This window comes from Tenrec ecaudatus, chromosome 3, assembly GCF_050624435.1.
Source record: "Tenrec ecaudatus isolate mTenEca1 chromosome 3, mTenEca1.hap1, whole genome shotgun sequence".
NCBI classification, from domain to species: domain Eukaryota; kingdom Metazoa; phylum Chordata; class Mammalia; order Afrosoricida; family Tenrecidae; genus Tenrec; species Tenrec ecaudatus.
Genome location: NC_134532.1, coordinates 70,536,611 through 70,561,027, shown reverse-complemented (window position 1 = coordinate 70,561,027; position 24,417 = coordinate 70,536,611). Strand labels below are relative to the sequence as shown.

The 24,417-nt window shown below is 40.8% G+C and overlaps 1 protein-coding gene across 2 annotated transcripts in view; it reads right to left on the bottom strand.

Annotated features, from left to right (window-relative positions):
• Positions 1–15,260, bottom strand: part of OTUD4 (OTU deubiquitinase 4) — a 44,214-nt gene extending 28,954 nt beyond the window's left edge. The window contains exons 1-5 of one of the 2 annotated variants that reach the window (XM_075543736.1): positions 14,530–15,260; positions 9,698–9,781; positions 7,007–7,057; positions 1,189–1,235; positions 156–228 (exon numbers count right to left, since the gene is read on the bottom strand). In XM_075543736.1, coding sequence (XP_075399851.1) covers positions 156–228; positions 1,189–1,235; positions 7,007–7,057; positions 9,698–9,781; positions 14,530–14,688 — 414 coding nt within the window. In that variant the 5' untranslated portion in view covers positions 14,689–15,260. The remainder of the gene's footprint in view (positions 1–155; positions 229–1,188; positions 1,236–7,006; positions 7,058–9,697; positions 9,782–14,529) is intronic. The other variant, XM_075543735.1, reaches the window with a different exon arrangement.
• Positions 15,261–24,417: the final 9,157 nt, after the last annotated feature.

The window sequence follows — 24,417 nt, the reverse complement described above, 5'->3', positions numbered from 1 at the left end:
ATCCCATCACTAGGATTCCTGATACCTGAAAAAGCAAAACCCATAGCCATCTACAGAATTATCCCACGTCACTGAAAATTACAGATTAGAAGTGATGGTCGCCAACTGAGGACCTCATATTTAAAATTCTTTTAGACATTTAGAAAACTACTCACCTTTTCAGGAAAATTATTTTCAGTTACTTGTGAAGGAGAAACATTTGGTTCCTGATAAATTATAAAATCTTTCCTGAAAATAACATTTAGAAATTAGTCTCTGAGAATGTACTTCATGATTGTAATCATTTATTCATTTAAGTGACTAATATGTGCCAGGCGATGTTCCAGGCCCCAGATAGAAACCTAACCAAACCAGACCAGTCTTTCATTCAATTCCAATTCACGGCTGCCCTACTGGAGACAACAAAACTGCCCCTCCCCCCCCCCCCCCAGTTTTCCATGGCTGTAAATCCGATTGCCACGTCTTTCTCCTGCACTGAGGCTTGGTGGGTTTCGACTACCAACCATCTGATTAGTACATGAGCACTTAACTGCACCTGCTACTTCACTAAAGATAAGGGAGTAAATAAAAAACATTCTCCTTCAAACATATCATAGCCTTGAAATTCTATGTAGCTCTAATCTGTACTCATAGAATTGCCAAGAGTCAAAATCAACTCAATGTAACTACTGCTTTAAATCCTAAAACAAAACTTGGAGCATTTACAGAAACTGTGCAAATGAAATTTGTAGACATTTTTTTATTGGAGGGGGGTGTTATTAATATGTCCGTCTACCGGTCCAACGCAATAAAATTTACTAATACTGTTGCTTTAGTTCTAGTCTAGCAGCCATTCACTATTGCTAGACCTGAGACAAAAAGAAATCATAACCTGGGGGGAAAAGTCTGTACTCTATTCCATAAATATTTTAAGAATTAAAATGTCCAAATTCTAGCCATGCTAAAATCTAAATGCAATTTTAAAAATGGCAGCATATGAACACATGTGCTTAATACCATTGAATGATGGAGTGTTATAAAATTTGTAAGCGGCCTAATAAAATGATTCAAGTATATATAGACAAAATAGATATGAAAGCACTCCCAAAAAATGCTATGCAATGAAGTATAAAATGGCTTTGTTAGCTTAACATTTGAACAGATCATGCTACTTTTCTACGGAGTCTGTTTACTTGCTACAGTATTTACCTGTACATAAGAGAAAGGGCACTTATTTCCACTTGTCCAACCCATTCCTGTATTGAAGAAAAAAATGTTGGTTTTAATACATCTCTACTGGAACACATTAACATCAATAAGGCTGTGGCTGTTGTTATAAAAACATGTAAGTAAAATAGGCTGTTAAATACATAAAAGAGCAGTTCAAGTCTCTGATGGAAAAATTCTAACAGGCTTGAAATGAGTTCCTGTAGACATGTCAAGACCACCAAAGCAGCATCTGTGAGTTGCAAACTTGTATGGACAAGCTTGTCCTCCAACCAAATACCAAGGATAGTCAGGCAAAAGTAGTTTTAAAATGAAATCAGTATCCTTAAGCCCTTCTGGAAAGTAAACTACAGTATTATCAAAATTTAAATACACGTATACTCTGACTCAGCAAATCCAACCTATCTATCACAGGGAAATATGTCTACAAAAGTGTATGCAACAAGGATATTATCCAGTGGCAAATTAGAATAATAGAAACAATAACCTGTATACTGCATCAATAATTAATAGATATAATCCCCTTTTCTAGCCATGCATGGTTTTGTGACTCCACAAAACAAATGGGTGGAACCATGCAATTAAACTATTTCTGACTGGGCAGTTTAATTATGTAAATAAGTTACATGAGACCAGGCAAAATAAAGTATATTTATTTTGGCCATCCCATAAGGCTCTAAGGGAGCCAATCCCAGAAGCAGGGAGATGTCACTACCATCAGGAAGAACCAGGAACAGAGTGGAGTGCGTCCTTAGGACATCAGTTCTCTGCCCTGAAAACCACCAGGATTCAGGATAGATAGCTAGAACACTGGAGAAGGTGCAGGCCGGTGAATCAAGAGACTAGTGCAAGTGTGTGGCATGGGATGGACAGGTTGTTAGCACTGGCAAAAAGACTTAGAAAGAAGCTATCTGTGACTTCTACTGCCCCAAAATCAGCCCTGGGCTGGTGCTGAAGGCGATTCTCCCTGTCCCTTGGTAGCTAAATGAGGTAGAATCTGATATCATAACATCCTTTTTATAGTAATACATTTTATGGTTCGTCTAACAGGAGCTCTGGTGGTGTAGTGGTTACACATTGGACAACTAACTGTAAGGTCAGAAGTTTGAAACTATGGGCCACTCCAAGGGAGACAGATAAGATTTTCTACTCCATTAAAGAATTAATCTCACAAGGAAGAGATAAGCCAGTTAGGGTGCAGTATAGCACCAATGAAACAAATAACTTTCCTCTAGTTCTTTTATGGGTTTCTCCTCCAACCTCATTACCACGACCCCAATTCTACCTTACAAATCCAGCTACATGGGTACAGTAAGAGCTGAAAAAACACAGGGAATCCAGGACAGATAAACCCCTCAGGACCAATAATGAGTAGGGATACCAGGAGGGTTAAGGTGGGGGTAAAAAGAGAACCAATAACAATGATTTACATATAACTCCCTCCCAGGGGGATTGACAACAGAAAGGTGGGTTAAGGGAGACATCGATCAGTGTAAGACATGAAAAAATAATAACAAATTATCAAGGGTTCATAAGGCAGGGAAGGTGGGGAGGAAGGGAGGGGAAAAATGAGGAGCCAATACCAAGGGCTCAAGTAGAAAGAAATGTTTTGAAAATGATGTCAACAAATAAACAAATGTGCATGACATAATGGATGGATGGTGATTAGAGTTGTAAAAACCCCCAATGAAATTATTTTTTTAATTAAATAATTTATTTCAACTGGAAATCTTCCCCCAAGAGACTTTTATCACAGTCCTTAAATGTTGGCTCTGGTCTTCAAAATGAAGTGACATATATATTGAAATAGATTTCTTAAAATAGGCCTTAGCCAACATGTGACATCTCTGATGTAGATGTGGCATCAGTCGCTAAGACCATGGGCACAATGACAATTCTAGTTATCCAAAATGCGTTATATCACTTTAAAAGAAATGGAAACTATTTCTCCAAGTGTTACAAGGGCGTATTTTCAAAGTATACCTTTAAAAATAGGTTTAATCTGCAGAACCAATTCCATATGGTTAAAACTTTATTTCATTCAGCATTTCTTGATTCTTGTTATAATTCCTTATAGTGAAATAAAAAAAATTCTATAAAATGTTTTAATAAGCCACACTATAACTGAATAATTTAAATCTTCAGATTAAATTTATAACTTCTGTTCCTGAGAAGACAGTCAAGAAAATGGGAAGGAATGTATGTATGGATTGTGATAAGAATTGTATGAGCCCCCAATAAAATGATTAAAAAATAAATTTTAAAAAAAGAAAATGGAAAGGGCTATAATCCGAGGCAATATCAAATACATGTCAAATATCCAGTAAAGATTTCAAAATTTAAAGACAAATACACAAAAGCAAAAGTTGGCATGACCAACAAAAACAGAGGTAGCAAATAAAAGTATGTAGAGCGATGCTTAGTATCTTTATTCATTGGGAAATCAAAGATTAAAATCACAGAGATTCTATCACACACTACTAAGTACTGGCAAGGATGCAGTACAATTAAAACTCTAATAAAAGTGGAATTTTCAAAATGTTCTTGGAGACAGAGTTAAAGACAATGGAATTGTTTCATAAAATTATATGAAACCGCTCCCAATAAAATGATTAATTAATTTTTAAAAAATTATATGAAACCCCCTTTGTACTTTAAGTTCAAAAACAAGCAATCAAATTGATGTGAAGGGGCACGGACAGAGTGGACACCCAAAACCCACCTGTAAAATAATTGGATAGTTCACACTATATCTCATTTCCTCCCTGAGAACCCTTTTCCCCAAACCTATTATGTTTATCCCAGTTCAGATACTCATTACTCCATAGCCTGAATGTTACACAAAGATTATTTTCAAATAACAATTTTTTGATTAAAAAAACCTGTATTCTACATGAAAAAGTAAAATCACCTATAACAATAGTTAGGATTCCAGTGTGTTTTTCTATTACACGTTATACATATCTAACACACAAACTAAGGACACAAACTTATTATCCACTATGTACCTCAAAAGGTGCCTATTGAAAATTTCAAAATCAGTTAATATATATAATTTTTACCTTCAAAGACAAATAAAAATATAAACTTCAGGGAAATAAAATTAAGCCTGGCTTAATCCTAAACTTATTATCAATGATCACTAAAGACAAAATGGGTACATAAGCAAATGTGATGAAGAAAGCTGATGGTGCCCAGCTATCAAATGATACAGCGTTCTGGGGTCTTAAAGCCTCAAAGTTAAACAAGCGGCCCTGTAGCTGAGAAGCAACAAAGCGCACGTGAAGCAGCACACCAGCCTGTGTGCTCACGAGGTGTAGAGAGGAATAGTTATCAGAACTTAAAAATAAGCAATAAAACTGACGTGAAGGATCATGGACAAAGTGGTGACCCAAACACACCTGTAAGGTAATTGGACACAGGGCAACAAGGGATGACAAACCTAGGGTGCAGCATAGCACTCGTGAAACACCTAACTATCCTCTAGTTCTTTAATACTTCCTCCCCTTACTATTACGGTCTTTGTTTTACCTCATTAATTTTGTTAGACCTACGTTATGTTCATTTGTATAATAAAGATCATTCCCTGCATGAAAGCCAAGATAGATAACCCTTCATAAACAGTAACCCAAGTAATGATTCCCTGAAGTTATACAAAGGGGATGTGTGTGTATGTACTAACAATGACTGTATAACACCACGAGGGGAACAAGTAACAGAATTTCAGATGAAAGGACACATTGGATGGTGTAAGACACAGCAAATAATATATAATAAGGTACATGGGGATAAGGTGGGGGAAGGAGAGGACAAAGGGAGCTGATATCAGAGTTCAAGAAGAAATGTTTTGAAACTGATGGTGGTAAGCCTTTGTACAATTATGCTTGATCTAATTGAATTATGGACTGTAAGTGCTTTTAGCGCTCCCAATAAAATAAATAAAAATGGAAAGGATAAACTTGGTGTCAAGTAAATGTGTATTTTACATTTAAAATAATGTGCCCTCAAAAATGCACAATACATCTAACAAAAGATTCATTGTCATCGAGATAATTCTTTCTGATAGCAATCCTAGAAATATAGAAATTGGCCTTGTGGGTTTCTGAGGCTGTAAATCTTTTAGAGCTAAAAGAAGCCTCGTCTTTACTCGTACACTATGCATGCCATTTGCATAAAAACAAAGCAGTCAGAGGAAAAGGCTTCCTAGAAATTTTTTCTCTCAAACTGAAGCACTATTGTACCTATTCTTACAGTTAATAGAGGGTACACAATTGTCTATATATTAAAAGATTTTCTGTAAAGATGTTTTAACTGGACTTCTGGTCTTATCCCCTGCAGATCATGTCACACAGAGGGCTTCAAAAGAGTTTGTGGAAAATAAAAATTAAAGATAATGGAAATTTCTCCAACAATTTCTAATACATTTTTTATGAAGCCCTATGTCATCCATCCATGTATGCAAAAATGCCAAATACTGTTCTTGACTCTGATAAGTATTCTTGGTCAAAGCGTCCTGAACAGAGAACTGCCCCACAGGTTTTCCTGGGCTATGATGTTTACCGTAAGCAGCTCAGCAGGTTTTTCTGTATTGGGAGATCCAAACCACCGACTTTTCCGTTAATAGCCAGGTGTGCTTTTATTCATTATGCTACCAGGGCACACTGCTTTGTAATTCTCAGCCTTCAAGTATTCAAACTGTGCTAGGGAACTAAATAAAAACACCAATCATTTACACAGCTCACAACGTTTCTCCTAAGGTACATTCCTTTACCCCTGGCCTGAAGCTTCTTAGCTTTGTCCTTTGCTGATGTGATTTTTAGCTTACGTGATTATTTACGGTACATCTGGCTGGGGTCATGGAAAAGTCCTAATATTCAACATAGAATTTCATGATATTTGGACTTTTACAGTGAGATTAGTGTCATACACAGAGAGAGAAAAATTAATTCTTTAAACTTCAACCTGAGAAAGTATGCAAGTAGGACTTTGTAAAGAAGTCGTGGTCTTTCTGTTCTCAACAGCCTCTTCCCTCTCTCAAGCTTATCACAGGAAATCAAACTTCCATAAAGCAAGTGACTTCGGCTGCCTATAAAGAAGCAATTAAACTTTGTCCTCCCCATTAAGCTACCCCTATGCATGCCAACATAGCACCTTGAAAATCACCAGTGTTAATTTATATCTTTACTACACTCATATACCTTTATGACAAAATACTGACTATGACTGCCTCTAGCCCATACCTCCAGCTGTCTTCCACTTAAACACCACATAAAATGGCTATCTAGGATTTTTTCCATTTGATTATTCAAAAAACCTTCATTTGTATTTATGTAGCTTCCTGACTGTGCTTGGGCCCACAACACTTTCAGAACAATCTTCTACTCAATAAGAAAGCACGCTTGATCCAGTCTTGGGTATATTTAGCACACATGGAACCATAGGCCCTGCTGACTTGTTTTGGACAACCTCATGACAACTTTAAGTCTGGAAAGCAAAGACCCCTTCGAAGCTGGCCTACGCACACACCACATGCAAATTTTGGTGCTTTACCAACCTTCTTTGCATAAATGTAAACAATTCTATTACCACATGTTTGGACAGCTTAGTCTTCTTAGAGGCTGTATTGTAGGTCAGGCATTGAACCATTTTGAATGTTTCTACGCAGCATCTCGAGAAGAACTAGGATGTTTATTTTTAAAGTGTATACAAAAAACAGGATGTAGTTTAACTCTTAATATTCTATTATTTTTTTCTTTTAAAATACAATATTTAAATATAGAGAATAATGAGTATCGCATACCTGTGGATTTTCCAAACGTTTTAAATACTCTTCAAATGATCCTTCAATAAACTGCAAAGAAATGTACATATCTGTTAACATCCTATGTAAAATTAAAATAGCACTGGGGTTTTAATGAGGGCTTACATGAATTCCGAATACATCAGTTATGACTGAAAAAGAAAAGGCAAAAGGGCTTCAAAAAAGTTCATGAAAGATAATGAAATTTTCCCACAAACATTTTGAAACCCCCTTGGATAATCTAACAATATATAATAAATATGCACATTTCGTATAAGACACCTACGTATTAAAAATTTTAAGAAAGCATTGTTAGGAAAGATTTCTATAAGAGTGACTCAAGATGGAGGGTGGACAGGAAAGGACAATGTGATGTTGGGGAGATAGAAGTGACCTGACCAGTGGGGCCATGGAAGAGAAACCAAGTGGAGAACTCATATGTGGGTCTGTTAAGGGCTTTGAGGTGTGAGGCATGACTCTCAGATTTGAAGGGAAAGGCAATTCAACTCAGTGTCACTGCTGATGTTTTGAACAGAAAGACCACATGATAAAAAGTCCTTCTTTAAAAAGATTAATTTGATAGTGACCTGTTACAGAAGAGAATAAAACAAAGACAGAAACACTACCTAATACTATAGATGAACAACCCATATATGAGGACTCAATGTCTCTCAGATCTGTTAGACTAAAAGATGTGTCTGAAATGCCAAACTCAACTTTATGTAAAATACTGTGTCAGTTAATTTAGCAATGTGTTATGCTTTAAAACATTAAAGTATACTTTCCAGCCTATTAAAAAATCTAGATTCCCATGAACTTTTTATATTATTAATTCTTTTATGGACTATATGCTTACTTTCAAGCTTATGAAAGTACCTAAGTTTCACAACAAAAAAATATTTTAAATGAAACAGCTTATAGTTCAAAAATGCTACTAATCAAAGATAGCTATTCTTTATTAGATTACTTAAGGACTTTAGAAATAGGAGCCATGATTTAAGGTTGGAGACCTGTGTTTTTACTCACTCCTGCATCCAATCCCTGGCTGAACACTGCCAGTGACAGACAAGGTACACTTTTCTGTGAGTCCCTTCTAATCTAGTCAATGAAACTGTTAGAAGGGTCTTACTATAAAGAAAGTGAAGCATCCTACCTTGGAACTGCCACCTCTCATCATAGTTCACAAAGTTATACAGAAATAAAGATAAGCCTGGCACTGAAAACAAGGCCTGGCACATAGCACTCAACTCACTTTATTTAGCAATGAGTCTTAATGGACTCCCTGGCAACAAAACAACAAAAAATCCAAATTTTACTTCCTAGAGCCAATAATTACTAATTTCTTCAAAGATAAAAACCATTTCACCTCCTCTCCCCCATCATTCCTAAGTATTTTCTTCTGTAGCCTCAGCAATGCCTGTTTACTACAATATAAAGGTCCAAATATCCTGATCACCTAAGGAACTCTCCTTCCTGGAATGTTATCACTGCACATCTTAAAATACACTAAACCTAAATCAATGAGTCAATTCTGACTCATGACAACCATACAGGACAGAGTACAACTGCCCCTATCGGTTTCCAAGATGAATGTTTTACAGGAGGAAAGCCTCATTTTCCTCTCCAAGGAGCTAGTGGTTTTGTCGTTAGCAACCCAAAGTGTAACCACTATGCAACCAGGGCCCCTAGGAAAACATCATCAGTAGTAATTATTTGCTTAAATGTGTAAGGATCAGAACTCCAATCCAAAAACCATCCAAACTAAGAACTCTACCTATTAAGCCATAAAACTGAGCTATCTAGAAAGTAAAAATGTCAATCAATGAAGGCTGTCAATGGACATAATTCTGGGTCCTAGCCATAAAATCAGTAACTAGTATATCAAAAGCTTTCAATGTAAAATGAAAAACCAAATCACTATAACATCTTTCACATCTGGCTATATGCAGCAAGTTGTTGTACAACATTCTATCAAATATTAATCATCATTTAATCAGTGTTCTGCTTTGTGATTTCACAGTAAACCCTAAAAATTTTCAAGAAATCTATAAATACCCTCTGACCAAATTAAGGGTTCAGTATTATGCTCAGCATAGTTTTTATAGCTCAAGTCTAAAAATGTTCAATTACTAGGGGATTTACCAATCACAGAAACTTCTCTTAACCACAGCATTCAATTCCTTGACCACATCAGACAAACTTACTCTTAAATTTGCAAGGATCTTACATAGATTCATCTTTCCATCCCCAAGAACTCAATATACTTCATTAAGAACAAAACCAAAAAAACAAATGCATGTTGACTCGTATTGACCCTGTTAAGGTCCAGGCAGAACTGCTGCTGAAAGTTTCCAAGACTGTAATTCTTTAGTCTTTAATGGGAGTAGAAAGCACTACCTTCTCCCTCAGAAGTTAGCTGGTGATTTCGACTGCTGACCTTGAGATCAGCAGCCCAACATGGAACCGCTACATGATCAGGCCTCCCTATCCTCCACAGTTTTCATGTCCTGAAATGTTTTCAACAAATACAAAGTAGTTGGATAGGAGTTCAATAAAGTAGTTCTTTCTTATAAAAAATATTTTCAAAACCTTCCTTGATAGCCAACCTATGAAAGTCAACAGACCACTTCTGAAGGCCAAGATGTAAATTTAAGTCATGATACCATTATATGTTTGAAATAACAAATTTACCGCTTCAAATTTCTCTCTGTTCTCTCGAAGATAGCGAATACAGGCCATTCTGACTTCAACATGGCGAGACTGTGAGTGCAACACCTAAAAAGAAAAAGCAACACACAATGGAGCGTTTTTGTGAAGTGTGGATTAGATTAGAGCTGCCTTCTTTTACACCCAAAATAACACAGCAACCAAGAGCTAGCCGTCTCCCTCGAAATCCCTTTCTGGAATTCAAATACATTTCTACTTCTTCCTCTTCTTCACAGTAATGACATGATATACAAAAATGTCTTGACCACAGCATTTCTTAAGCTAGATGTCGGCCATACAGACAGTCTTGTCAATTTTTCCTTCAGGTCATTGAAATCACTCCTTTGAGGCAATCTTTGCGAGGCAATCTTTGCGAACCTAAGTTATGTCCCTCCCCTTCCATTTCACAAAGCAGGGATAACTACCATAATCCCTGCTGTGCAGTCATTGGCCTGCTCTTTGTTTAGAAAGGGGGACTGGAAGCACTCCGCCTGTGTGAAATGTGGTGGTTCAACCCCCAGCAGCTTTCCTGGAGCAAGATGAGGTCATCTGATCCATGAAGATTAAAGCCTAGAAACCTATGGGGCAGTTCTACCCTGTCAGACAGGGTCACTATGAGTCAGCACACAACACAGATGCTTGTTGAAAAAGGAGAGGTCACTTCAAGTCAGCCTGTAAAAGCTCTATTTCTTCTAAAAGTTATAAGCTTTCAGGAAGTCTTTTTCCCTAATTCTGAAGGTCTGTAATAACCATACATAGAAATTTGTCTCCCGTGATTTCAGGAAAATTAAGGAATTCATTCTTACATCCTAAATTATTCATAATTATAAAACTTTTGACTGAACCAAGTGAGCAACACATAGAATGAGCACAGGCTGTTGTGAGTTGTCGCCTCAATATTCTTGAGATATGCTGGTATGTCCAAAGTCTTAAAGTACCGCCTAAAGAATGACTCAGATCCTCTCATTGTAGCTTTTGTATTCATTTTTTAAACCATTTCATCTAATGGATGACTTATGCAGGTATTTTAACTTTTACTAAAATTCTAAAGCTTTGATTTGAAACCATTTCTTATCAAATACTTAGGACTACCTCTGGGTAGTCCCCAATATTTCCCTATACTGAAGAGATTAAAATTCTTTTCTATTACTAAGTATCTCAAATGAAGGTGTTCCTGGCACCCTAAAGGGTCAAGGTTAAAAGTAAACAAAATCAAGTTATGTACTTAAAACAAAGTGTCAAACGATTACCAAAATCTCGAAAATTTATATTAATAGTAAGTAGCTTTCAATAGTGATTCTCTCGTATGTTCCAATCAAGCAGAAAAATTGGTGAGAGCTTATAGTTTTATTTCACATCTTTGAATAAAAGATAACTCATTTATACTCACAGCACAGACTCAACAATCGATAATTAGTATACCCCAATACATGGAAGTCCACTGAATGCGTTTTCAGTATAGTAGCTGCTTTTCAGTTTAACTGAGTACTCTTTCATTGCTGTCTTAGACACTATTAAAAAGCATCCTAGTGGGCCACGGCCTACAAGGACTGTAGTTCGAAACCACCAGTGACTCTGAGAAAAATCAGGACTTTCTATTCCCATAAATAGTTATAGACACAGAAATCTACAGGGGAAATTCTATCCTATCCTATGAGTTGGCCTGTCTAGATGGCAATGAATTTTTGAACACTCCAAGCTTCCAGCACAGGAACCCAAAATCTTGACTCATTATGACACTAGTTTCCTGGGCCGTAAATCTTCACAGAGCAAACAGCCACTTCTTTCTTCCTCAGAGTAGCTGCTGGCTAACAGGTCAGTGCAAATTTACCTGACAGCACCACCAGTAAAGATGGTCCATTAACACATGAAGATTTCTTTCACAGAAGCTATACTAGACACTATCATAAACCAAGGTATTACTGGTAAGAGTAAACAGGTGTCATCTGAAAGGGTTTTCCTACAGTTAGCCAAGTGCAGCTAGATCTAAAGTCATTTATCTAAGAGCAGAACATATGTAAAGCTTTAATTTTCTACCCCCAAAAAATAGCAGACGTGTCGTGAGTTTTACAAAATTTCAACAAAAATCTAGCCTTGTAGAATCTAACCCTATTGCTCAAAACGAAAACTCAGCAACTTCCACAGAGGAATAACATACTGGTGGGTCTACAAAACCATGTACTGCAAGATTAAAAAACCTTCTGAAAGTAAATCATTATACAAGTTCAAGGTCACTCAGGGAATTCAAATGGCTGTACACATATTTATCTTTGCAATTAGTATCTACATGAAAATAAGCTAGAACCAGGAGGCTTTCCTAACTTGTATGTAATACTTATTCTATACACTAAAGTGGTAAGCACTGGAAAAGGTGGTGGTGTCATACAGCTTTAGCAGCTTCTATGAAAGTTGCCTGTTTTCACCGCCAGGGTTGTGGAGCTGAATCAGGACAGGTTTGTAAACTGAAGTATAAAAAGGGAAGGGCCCATCTAAATAAGCCACATTCTTTGGAGGAAATGACTACTCAATTCCTTAAAGACTGGCATTTATATTACTTCCTCCTTCTTAGAAATGAGTATTTATATTGCTTTTATAGAAGAAACTGACCATCATTAATCTTTGCACAGAAAAAGGGCCACCTGAAGTTGATGCTACTTTTTCCCTTTCCCACATGCGCTTGGTCATTTGCTGTGATGGCTACACCCTTAGTCCAGGCCTATTGAAGCTTCACTGCTAGGTTTAGTTATGAAACTCTTCAACAACATACTAAAAATCAGTCACATAACTGGAAGCATTCCCCTATGCCTAACCTAAATTCCATTAGAACAAGATAAACTAAAAATGTGTTATCTGATGTTAAGCCTATGTTAAAGAGGAATTAGCTGGTGGTGCCTTTTCTCTCTCTCTCTCTCTCTCTCTCTCTCTCTCTCTCTCTCTCTCTCTACTTACAATTAAAGGATTCTAGGCTTTTGGATAGGAGCCCTGGTGGCATAGTGGGTACTAAAAGGTGGGCTACTAACCACCGGTCAGCAGTTCAAGATCACCAATGGTTCCTCAGGAGAAAGAAATTTTCTGCTATTAGTATTGTCTTGAAAACCAACAAGGGCAGCAGTTTTACCCTGCCCTATAAGGTCACTGAGTAGAAATGGACTCGATGGCACCTGAGGTTGATTTGGGTTTTGGAAGCTTCTGGATGGTCAAAGGGGCCTGGGTGATATGAGTGGCTGCTACCCTAAAGGGCAGTGGCTTAAAGCCACCAGCAGATCCCAGGGAGAAATATGTGGCTGTTTCCATAAAGACTGACAGTCCTGGAAAACCTATGGGCAATTCGACTGCCTAATGGGTCCCTTAGTTAGCATCTTCTCAAGGGCAGTGGATTTGGTTTGGGGATTATCAAGATTGCTAAATATCTGTGGCATGTAATACTGAAATTAGACACACCTTTCTGCATCAATAAAAACAAGGGTTTGGATAATCCAACTCCAGATAAGCTCTGCTCCAAGCTTCCTTTTATCCCTACCAGTATCTACCTCCTTTTTTATCAAGTCTTGCTAGAACTAACATTATGTATAAATTGTGTAGAGGTGCCTAGACTAGGAAAACAGCCAGAAACAGCAGGAAAATAGTGCCCATGTGCTGCTCTTGGTTTGGGAGTTTTAGAATTTTTGATTGGCAATGCCGGCAATCTAGTGACAACGTTTTCTACCTGTTGAAAACAGTTTGTTGAATCAATCCTAAATTTTGAAGTCTTTTATCTACAAAATGCCTTAGGAAACTTTTGAAATCTAAATATGAGGATAGCCTGAACCCCATTAGTTCATTAGGTACACCATTAACTCAGTCAAAGCTATTTAGCATTCATAAAAGGTGAGAAAAGGCAACCTTATGAAGGCAATGGGGTCACCAAACCTGAAAGACTGCAGAGGGGTGGCTAGGTCTTCAGCCAAAGCAAAGCTAACTGTGCAAGGTAAAAAGCCGCACAGAGGGGACAACACCTTGAACTTTATCCAACTACTTCAGTAGCTTTTATTTTCCAATGTAAGATGGGCTTAGGTGACTACATACCTACAATTACACTAGGTTATATAACAGAATAAGCCCTCGCAATCAGAAATACTTCCCTAAGCAGCAGTGTTAGAAAGGGGTCTGACCATTTAAGAGTGCACAATTTAGTCAAGAAAGGCCTAGGTAAGGCCGTTATCCTTCCTACCAACAATAAAACCCTTGAAGAGAAGGATCAATCCTGTGTTGTAGAACACATGAACGTATTAAGGTGTAGGACCTAGACAAAGGTTAAGTCTCTTAAAATCATAATGTACTTTTAAGAGCGCAACATTTGCCTACGAGTTAACACCTGCGTGGTTGAAAACTCCACACTCCAAAGTCCAGATGCAAAAAAAAAAAGCTCCACGTCTAAAGTTTGGTGCCCGAGACCTCCTCTTAGAAACACCTGGTTTCCTGGCGTGGGCGCGGAGCTTAGAAAACAAAAGGAAGGTGAATGCGGAACAAAATAGGGAGGGGGGTGTTTCACAAAGTCCCGACCAGTCAGTCAATCGTTCAAGCGCAGCACCGACTTCCATTAAGTTGTCTCCAACTCGTTCCCTCTGGACCAGGAGGGACGCCACCCAGTTACTTTTCTCCAGGTTTTTAAGTTTCGATCCACAGCGTGAGGACCCAAAGCAGCGGCCCATTCCGTCGTTACAAAGGGCCGCTGTGACGCCAGCCAGGCCACGCGCGGCCCCGGACGTGGGCAGCCGGGACGAGGGCCCGCGGCCGCCTCCCCGCGCAGGCCCGCCCCTCGGCCCGCGCCAAATTACCTGCTCCGCCACGGCCCGGAACAGGCACGACCCGTCCTTGGCCACCAGTTTCCGATACAAGCCCAGTTTCCGCAGATAGGCGTCCATGGGCGTCGCGTCCTCGTAGGGCCCCGCGCCGCCCTGGTCCCCGCCGTCTGGGGCGCCGACGGCCGCCTCCATATTGCCGGTTGTGCTGCAGCCCGAGCGCGGCTCCGGCTAGCCCCACATGGCCGCTCCCCCGGCTTCTCGCCTCCCCGGCCTAGGACGAGCGGCGGCTCCGGTTCGGGCCGCGCAGAAGGCGGCAGGGGGCGACGACCGGCGGGTCCGCGATCTCCGAGGGCATAGGGGAGGCCTGCCTAATGCATGGCTGGCCGCACGCGGCCGCCTTCCCAGAGGGACCACGCGCAGGAAGAACCGCAGGAAGGCCGGGAGGGAGGGAGAGAGGGAGGGGGGCAGGGACAGAGAGAAGAGAAGGAGGGGAAAGAGTAAGAAGTCACTTCCCCGTCGTCCCGACGCCTGGTTCGGGGCCGAGAGGTCGCCGCCCCTACAAGTTTGCTGGTCCCGACCAGTGTGAGGTGAGGAAATCCCCGGTCCCGACGCGCGTGCAGAGGCGCCTCAGACGAAGCTAGGCCTGCGTCCCCGGCGCGCTCCCCACGCGGGAAGCCGAGGAAACCAAAAGAGAAAGAGGCGGCCTCTCGTTTCCTCACTTCACGGGAGGGCGGGGAGCAGGAGGGGACACCCGGCGGAGGGCAGCACCCTCACAGACCAAAATTTGTTTTCGCTTTCAGCCCCACAACGGAGAGCATGGCGGGAAATGTAGTTTTAGCGGGACAGGAAGTTCGCTTGCGGTGGGCGGAGCCTCGCGGGCCGGCCTACACGGGCGGTGGGGGGTGGGGGAGGCGCCGGGGAAGCACGCGGACTACAACTCCCTACAGAGCCAACTACTTCCGGGGCTCTGCATCCGCTAGCAGGCCCAGGGGCTTCAAATCCGACGCGCGGCGCCCTGCGCGCCCCGCCCCACCCCGCCCCGCCCCGTCCGCCGGCGGCGCCGCCGCGAGGCCCGGCAAATGCGCGTGCCCTGCGTGCGAACAGTTGCCTGGGACACGGCGGCGGTAAAGTCAGCCTATTGTGTCATTCCAAACAGAGGGCGCACCTGTCTGCTCCCCTCCCCCCCTCCTCCGGCCTATCCTCGCGTTTCCATGGAGGAGGTTTTAACCGCCTGGACAGAAAAGAGAGCTAATTGTCAAAGGTTTCTGCAACTGGCCCGCGGTGCCTGACTGCACACGCGAGCCATAAAATTAACCGTGGACTTTTACCTTTACTATTGTTGCTGTGAAGTGCCATCGGGCCGGTTCCGACCCATAGCGACCCTGTGCACAGCAGAACGAAGCTGTACTTTCGTCCCGGTGCCATCCTCACATCGGTTACGTTTGAGCCCACCCTTCAATCCATCTTTGTTTAAGGACTTTCCTCTTTTCCGCTGCCCGTCCATTTTACCAAGCATGCTCCTTCTCCAGGGACTGGTCTCTCCGGACATTATGTCCAAAGTATGTAAGATGAGCCTCGCCACGCTTGCTTCTAAGGAGCAGTCTGGCCGTACTTCTTCCAAGACAGCTTGTCCTTTCAGCAGCCTCTGGTACTTTCAATATCCTTCTCCAGCACCAAAATTTGAACGCTCTGATGAGTATTAAAAAGTAGAAACACAGCTCACGCACTATGGAAGGTGATGCTTTCCCCGAACAATTGCCCTCCGACTGTAGCTGCGTACCCCAATAAAAAAGTGCAGCCACGGGTCAGAAAAAGAATGATCTCTTCTCTGGCCCTTGCTATGGATTCTGGGAATGCTTGAGGTCTCCCACTCCACGTTTTAACTGCTCAAAAGAATTGTCAAAACCAGATTATGGTGTAGAACCAACCATTTATCCAGTATGCTTCTGTGATAACAGAATTTACATTTTCTAAAATGCAGCCACACCAGGTGTCTGTTTAAATATATGGATAATCTTAGGAACTACTCTAGTGTTGAGTAGTCATAGTGTGGAATGGGGAGGGAAAAGGAAAAGCAGAGCATTGCTCTAGGTTTAGGCATGTTGGTCAAAGGGCTTTGGACTGGGGCCAAGCAGGACAAATGGGGATAGGCTTACATAAATTACTAAAAATTATGAATACATTAATAGTACTTTTGTTATAAGCAATGTACTAGTTGGGCATTCATTTTCGTGGTGTTACTACATTATGTTCTTTTTTTTTCTGTATATTCAAGTGACTTTTATGAGGAAAAGGGAAGTTTCAGGTATTCACAGGAAATCCCAAAAGAGGCCTGAGAGGGAGCTCTGAGAGAGAGGTCAGGCCCCTCTTGCAGTGTGTGCCCCTTTGGCCTCCAGCCTGCAAGAGCACACCGGCATAAGAGAGGAGTCAAAGAATTTTTTGATTTCTTAATGTTTAAAGATTCTATCTCAAATTGTGCTGCTTTCAGAGAATATTAAGATTACCGGGAATTTATGGAAGACCTCTGGACCCAACATTAACATTTTCACATATTGTGGAACTATAAACACTTTGGAGTCATTTTTACAAAGATCTATATCCAGCTCAAACTGGTTGCTTTTCTTTAAATCTATTTAAATTTTAAGTATACTTATGTATATACTCATTCCGCTCTATATTTGAAAATTGTCAAGTGTTATCTCTATTTAGAGCCTGGATCGCACCCTTCTCCTAACTGTTAAAAAACAGGCTTAGAGCTGCTGGTGGTTTAGAATGGATAACCATGTGGATCACAGCCCAGTGAGGAACCACTACACCACCAGGCCTCCATGCTCCTGTAATAACTGCCATTCAGAGCGGTCACTTCTCTGCTCAAGAGACCTTCTCCAACTCCAAACACCAGGATAAAATATGACATTCTTTTGTATAGTTAATTTCTGAAGAACATATATTATCTCATCTAAACTCCAAAGTCCTTACAAGAGTTGACAAAGTACTATAAGATGATATGTGGCTACCCTTTCTGTCTTATTACTTAACTTTCTCTTCATATCTCGAGTCTCAACAGTAATGACCTTCTTACTGATCTGAGATTAACAGATGTACTTGGACCTGATGACCTTTGTTTTTGCTTTTCACTCGACTTTGAATGTTCTTCCACTTTCACAGTGAAACCTACCCAGGCCGTCCTATGGAAACTTACATCTGATGCCAATGCTCCCTAGATTTCTTTCTAGTGTCATTTCTTTACAAAGTACGTTTACATTAACACATGACACGTCTTACTATTGTACATTATTTATTATTTGTCCTATCTCAGCACCATCCTGGAGAGGCTTAAGAGCTGATTTTAACAATGACTATTTCACTAGCAAATAGAAGTGTGCCTGATACATAACCCAAACTTACAAAACCCGCTGTTAGATGAGGAGATAAAGACTCTTTGTAGTTCAACAAGTATTCCTTTGTTGTCATCTAGGTAATTTTAAAAAAATTACCAACCCAAAGACCTTGTCCTCAAGCAGTTCCATTTCCTGAAACACAATTACATTACAATGCAGTCGTAAAAACGGCATGATATTATTAGGTGGCTGGAAAAGAGGTAAACCCCCAGCAGCTCCAAGAGAGAAAGACTGGATAGAAAGACTCCCATATCCAGTTACAGACCCATAGTGGGTTCCAGTGCCATCAGCATTGACTCACTGTCAAGGAGTTTGAGTTTTTTATATTGTTGGATATGTGGAGGAAAACTGTAGGAGAAAAGGAGAGAAAGGGGATGCAGGTGGGAATGACTGCACTAACATTGGAGAGTGATGGTGGTGGCTTTAGCAAGGGTGGTAGAAATAGTAATAAATTGCCAATTTCTGTATATATGTCTAAACATTGGATTTACCAATGATTGGATGCAAGGATTGCATCTGTAAAAGTGAGAGACATAGAAATAGAGAATGTAAGTAAGAGAGAGAATTGAGTTTTGGCATTGCTAATAATTAGCCAATATTAACCTCAGGAAAATTATTTTTCTTTGTTACATAATTCAATTAAAAATACCTGGGAACTTTGCAGGGAAAAACAGATTTCCTTTAAAATTTACAAAGGAATTCAAACTAAAGTAAGATCTAAACTCTAGAGCTAAAGCTGAGTTTGTACAGTGAGTAGATTCTATATCATCTATTTAATAAGCAACAGACATTCTGTGATGCAAAAGAAAACCATGCCTTTCCTAATATCTATTTGAATATTCCTTTTGAAGGTAAAGCTAAGATTGCATTTCCAAATATCATAGAATGCATTAAAAACCCGAACCCATTGCTATCAAGTCAATTCTTATTCATAGTCTCAACTGGTTTCCAATACTATAAATCCTCACAGAAGCCGCATTCTTCTCCTGCTGAGAGGCTGATGAGTGAAACGCGACATTTCAGTTGGTAATCACTGTACCGTCAACGCTCCTTGTGGGATTTACTCTTATTGGTAGGTGCCTGCAAGTGTGTTCCATCCGATGTGCAACCCTGTGTACAACAAAAGGAAACAGTGCCCAGTGCTGCCATCCCCACAGCTCTTCTTGTGCTTGAGCCTATTGTTGCAGCCACTGTGCCAGTCCATCTGACTTGGGGATTCCTCTTTTCCCCAAGCACAGTGTCCCTTTTCAGGGACTGGGCTCTCCTGACAACATGTCCAAAGTACTCGAGCCAAAGTCTGGCTATTCCTGCCTCAAAGGAGTATTCTGGCTGTACTTCTACCAAAACAGATTTGTTCGTGGACTGTACTAGAAATTTGTAGTTCCAGATTTCACATTTATCATTTGAAATGATTACAGATTTGAAATGTCATGTTAATGTGGCTTAAATTTTTTAAAACAGAGCTTTTCTCTTAAAATACAAGCATATAATTTCTAGGTGGCTAACAGTTTTTCAGTGATATTTTCCATTTTAAAGCTTATACATATTTCAATGTACTGATGGAGAGACTGTACTAATGAAATAATATCGCCCAGGGTTCCTCTGAAAAGGAAAACAAATGCATCATTAATTCCACTATATTTTCCTGCGTAAAAATTAAGTTGACTGACAATTCCTCACTGCCATCAGAAGCTGATTGTGACTCATAGCCACTGTTCAACAACAACAAAAGAATCCAGAACTACTGCTGTTGAGCCAATGCTAGGGTCTTTGAGGCTTTCTAAATGTTTACGGTAGAGCCTGGTGGGTTTGAACTAACAACCTAGCAGTCCAATGATTAACTACGGTGCCACCAGGACTCCTTATTGACCCTATAGTATAAACAGCATAAGAATGTACATGATTGTTTAAACAAGTTATAACTAGTATAGAGTCTGGTACTAGTGTCCATTTTCCAATTTTTTTAAATGAATAGTTAAGAACAGAGGCCTTTACCAGAATGAATCAAATTCTCTGTTCTGTGAAGAGGGGGGAAGAATAACATATTTCCACTGTGTTGTGCGTGTAGAGACTCAATCCCTCTCCTCATTGCTGCTGAATGAGGGAACAGCCTCACTCTAAACTGGATGCTTCTGGTTCCCAAATTAGAAGTGATGCACCTGTTGCATCTGACACTGGACCTGTTTAAGGAAATCCTTTAGATATTTTGAGACCTGATCCAAGACAGACCCTCTGTATGCCAAACCCCCAAATATAGCTCAGTGTTCAGGCAATGTAGAGGATCCTATGACTTAAGCTGGATCAAAACTTAAAGAAACTGACTTTCAGAGGCTCTTCAATGGTTAATATTAGCTTTTGAAATATTCAGGAACCCACAGATGATTGAAAATATTCATTCTGGGGAAGCTGTTTGTAATCAGCAAAAATGAAGACCTCTATAAGCAGAAATCATTTTAATAAAGATTTAAAAGATTCGACAGTCCTATAAACGTAATGAAATTAGCCAAATTTGCTTTATGCAAATATGTACATCAACACCCCTCCCCCTCACCCCCTTCCTTACATAATCAGTACATCAAGTTAGCTTGTTTACCCTGAGGAAATTCATGCTAATACTTGGACTGTATTGGCATTTCTTTAAACAACAGATATTTTGGGAGTCTGTTTCCAAAGATAAGGTTAAGCCTTGTGGTAATCGGCCTCTGAGATGGCTACAGGCATTCACCCACAAGCCAAACCAAACTCTAGAGCCATTGGGTAATTCTGACTCACAGAGGTCTGTAAAGAGTTTCTGAAGCAGTTAATTTTTATGAGCGCAGACAGTCTCATGTTTTTTCCATAAAGTGAAATGGCTGGTGGATTTGAATCACCCAATGTTCAGTTAGCAGCCCATTGCCCACGCCACAGCACCACTACTTTGTCCCAAAGTTGGTGTAGGTAGCCAAAAGAATGGAAGAGAAATTATAGTGTGTCACTTCTGGGTTGTACTTATAAATGATATTTCCATTGCTTTTGACACATCAGTACTCTGAGGCCATTCACTCCAGGGGAAGCTAGCTACGGTGTGTGGTGAGCAGACTTGAGAGGGTTCCTTGGTAAACTTCAAGTTTTCATGAAGCCTCCTGCCTACAACCTTGTGAAGAAGCTCCATCAGCCCAGTCAAGCCTACAGATAACTGTAGCCATGGCACTTATTCAAGTGCATCCTTAGGAGATAGTCTGAGCTAGAACCACCAGTTAAGCTCTGTGATTCTGATGCTGAGATTTTTCACCTCGGAAAATGTTAGAGAAACATTTTCTAAATTTTTAATTGGTTACAAAGCAATGTTAAAAGAATACAGCCATCACATTCTATTGTTTCTCTTTACTAAACTTGGTAAATAATTTCTTTAAATAATCATTAATATGATTTTGCTAGTTCTCTGAATCCCCATTTATTTATTTATTTAAATCCTTATTCATTTTTATTTATTTATTTGAAGATCATTTTATTGGGGGCTTTTATGGCTCTTATAACAATCTATACATCCATTGTGTCAAGCATCTTTGTACATATGTTGCCATCATTACTTTTTAGACATTTAATTTCTATTGAGTCCTTGGTATCAATTCCTCTTTTTTCCCTTCCCCCCCCTGTGATCCCTTGATAAATTATAAATTATTATTATTTTCATATCTTACCCTGACTGCTGTCTCCCTTCCCACTTGGCAGTTTCTGTGGTCGGTCCCCCTGGAGCGGGGTTTGCGTTTATGTGTCCATCATCGCTACCGGTTCCCCTTCCTCCCCTCCTCTCCCTACCTTCCCTCTACCCTTCTGGAATTGTGTGCTCCTGGATACTGTGTGTCATGGCCTCTTAGCTCTTATCTATGCACATGCTCTGGTCTAGCCCGCAGTGAAAGGCAGGACTGGGGTCATGGTACTGGGGGGTGAGGAAGCCTCAATGAACCAGAAGAATATTGTGTTTCATCCATGCTATACTGCACCCTGGTTGAATCATGCCTTCTCTGTGACCCCCTCTTGAGGGCATGTCCCACTGTCTACAGATGGACTTTGGATCTCTGTCCAGACCCCTCCTCTCAATCAACAATATAGTTTGTTTGTTTGTTTGTTTGTTTTGGATCTTCTGATGCCTTTTACCCGATCCTGGTGACACCCCAGGCTGGTGTGCTTCTTCCATGTGGGCTTGTTGCTTCCCTGCTAGATGGCCGCTTGTCTTTTGTTTTGCTTGTCTTTTTAATCATTTTATTGTGGGCTCTTACAGCTCTTATCACAGTCCATACATATATCCATTGTGTCAAGCACATCTGTACATATGTTGCCATCATTTTCAAAATATTTTCTTTCATCTTAAGCCCTTGATATCAACTCATTTCCCACTGTCCTCCAACCTCCCTCCTTTATGAACCCTAGATAATTTATTTTAAAAAGTTCACGTCTTACTGACTGCTGTCTCCCTTCACCTACTTTTCTGTGGTTCATTCTGCTGGAAGAGGAGGGGTATTATACATGGATCATTGGGATCAGTTCCCCCTTTCTCCCACCACCTTACCCTTACCCTCCTGGTATCACTACCCTCATTATTGATCCTGAGGTCTTTATCCTGGATTCCCTGTGTTGCAAGCTCTTATCTGTACCAGTGTACATGCTCTAGTCTAGCCGGATGTGTAAGGTAGAATTGGGGTCATGATAGTGGGGTTGGGGGGCGCAGCATTAAAGAACTAGAGGAAAGTACAACTGCTTGTTTAACTTTGAGTCTTTAAGACCTCAGGCGCTATATCTTTTGATAGCCAGCTTTCTTCACCACATCTGCTTATGCACCCATTCTGTCTTCTGTGATTGTGCCAGGTGGGTGAGCATCACAGAATACCAGGTTGTTAGAACAAAGTGTTCTTGTGTCGAGGGAGGGCATGAGCAGTGGCCCAAAGTCCATCCAATACCTCAGTATATTGCCATATAAGTATGTGTACATAGGCCAATACCTCTATTGTTATGAACTAATGTATTTACTTATGTACACACCTATGCATATACCTCTATCCATAGCTTTGCTTCCTAAATCTTTCCTTTTACCTTCCTCCTGACCCACAATCATGTTTGCCCTACTTCTGCCTCTTAGTGATTCCTCTCAGCTTACTTGCTGTTCCTCCAACTCCCCCAGCATCTCTATGTCCTCCTTGTTGTTGATTTTAATTCCCTAGTGGTTCCCCTGTCTATGGCAGTGTTTGCTCACCGCTCCCTTCCTCCACTCCTTCTCCCCCCAGCCCCTCTGAGACCATCAGTCCCATTGGTTTTTCCTCAAGTTTGCTTCCCAGGCCTATCTTATATAAGTAAGCAACCAGCTTTAACAGAGACTGAACAAAAAGACTGAAAAAAAAAAAACAACACGTATATAATTCCACGTGTGTCCACTGACCTTTAAGACTGTCTCCCCACTGGTCCTGGGGGAATTCCAGGAGCTGGGCCTCCTAGTCTAAAGTGTATTTGGGGAACTTTTCCAGGGCTATGTGGCTTTGCTCCTGTTGCTGATCTGCTGTGTGTCTCCAGTATTGTCCCCTGTCATGGTGAGGTGTGCTCCAGTGAGGGGACATCGTGTCATGAGCTGTTGTTGGCCCTCTCTGTGCCTGAGCAGCTCCATGCAGGGAAGTTGTCCTGTAGGCTTAGCGTGCCGATATGGGGTCTAAACTGCCCCTTTCTCTTTTTCCTTCTTGGTTTGTTTCCATGTGAATATGGCATGCCAGCTCCTCTCCCCAACCTGTAGGTTTAGTGTTATTCTTTGCAGCATATGCTTTTAGGGAAGGGGGTCAATTTGGCTCTGATTGGGACTGGCCCTGTAGCCCAATCTTGTCATATGTTTCTCTACGTGGTATATGCTGGGTTGATTAGAAAACAAATTCATAGACACATATGTGTATAAGAAAGAGCTTTGTATACAAGAGCAGTTAAAAATTGAGTACACATCCCAGACCAGTCCAGATCAAGTCCCTAAGTCCAATATTAGCCAGTATGTCCAATACCAATCAATAAAGTACTTTTCAGACTCATGACACACATGTACTGATGCCAAATGCAGGAAGATCACAGGCCAGTGGGTGGGAAGTCTTGTGGATCCCGTGGAGTTGTAAGCTTCTCTGGGGTGGTAGGGGTCTCCACATGGCTTTTCCAACTCAGGGCACTAATGTAGTTCCATTGTCTTGTCAGTTGCAATGTCTCCCAGGGAGTGAGCAGAGAGAGAGTGAGTCTGCTGTCTCCAAGGAGGAAAAACAGGAGTCCCCAGAACCCTTAGAGGAAGACCATGCCCACCCAGAGGCCTCATTGGCTATCTACTGATCCACAGGCTAGACTTCACCCCTACACTGTTAAACCTCAAATTGACACCAGCTTATGTAGCTACCACAGGTGCCCTCCAGGCTTGGTGTACGTAATGTGGTGGGGTCTGCATGCACACGCCCAATTCTGTGAAAAAGCACAGTACTCTCCCCATAGGTGAGTTAGTGCCCTGCTCCCCCCGTGCCATCACCTC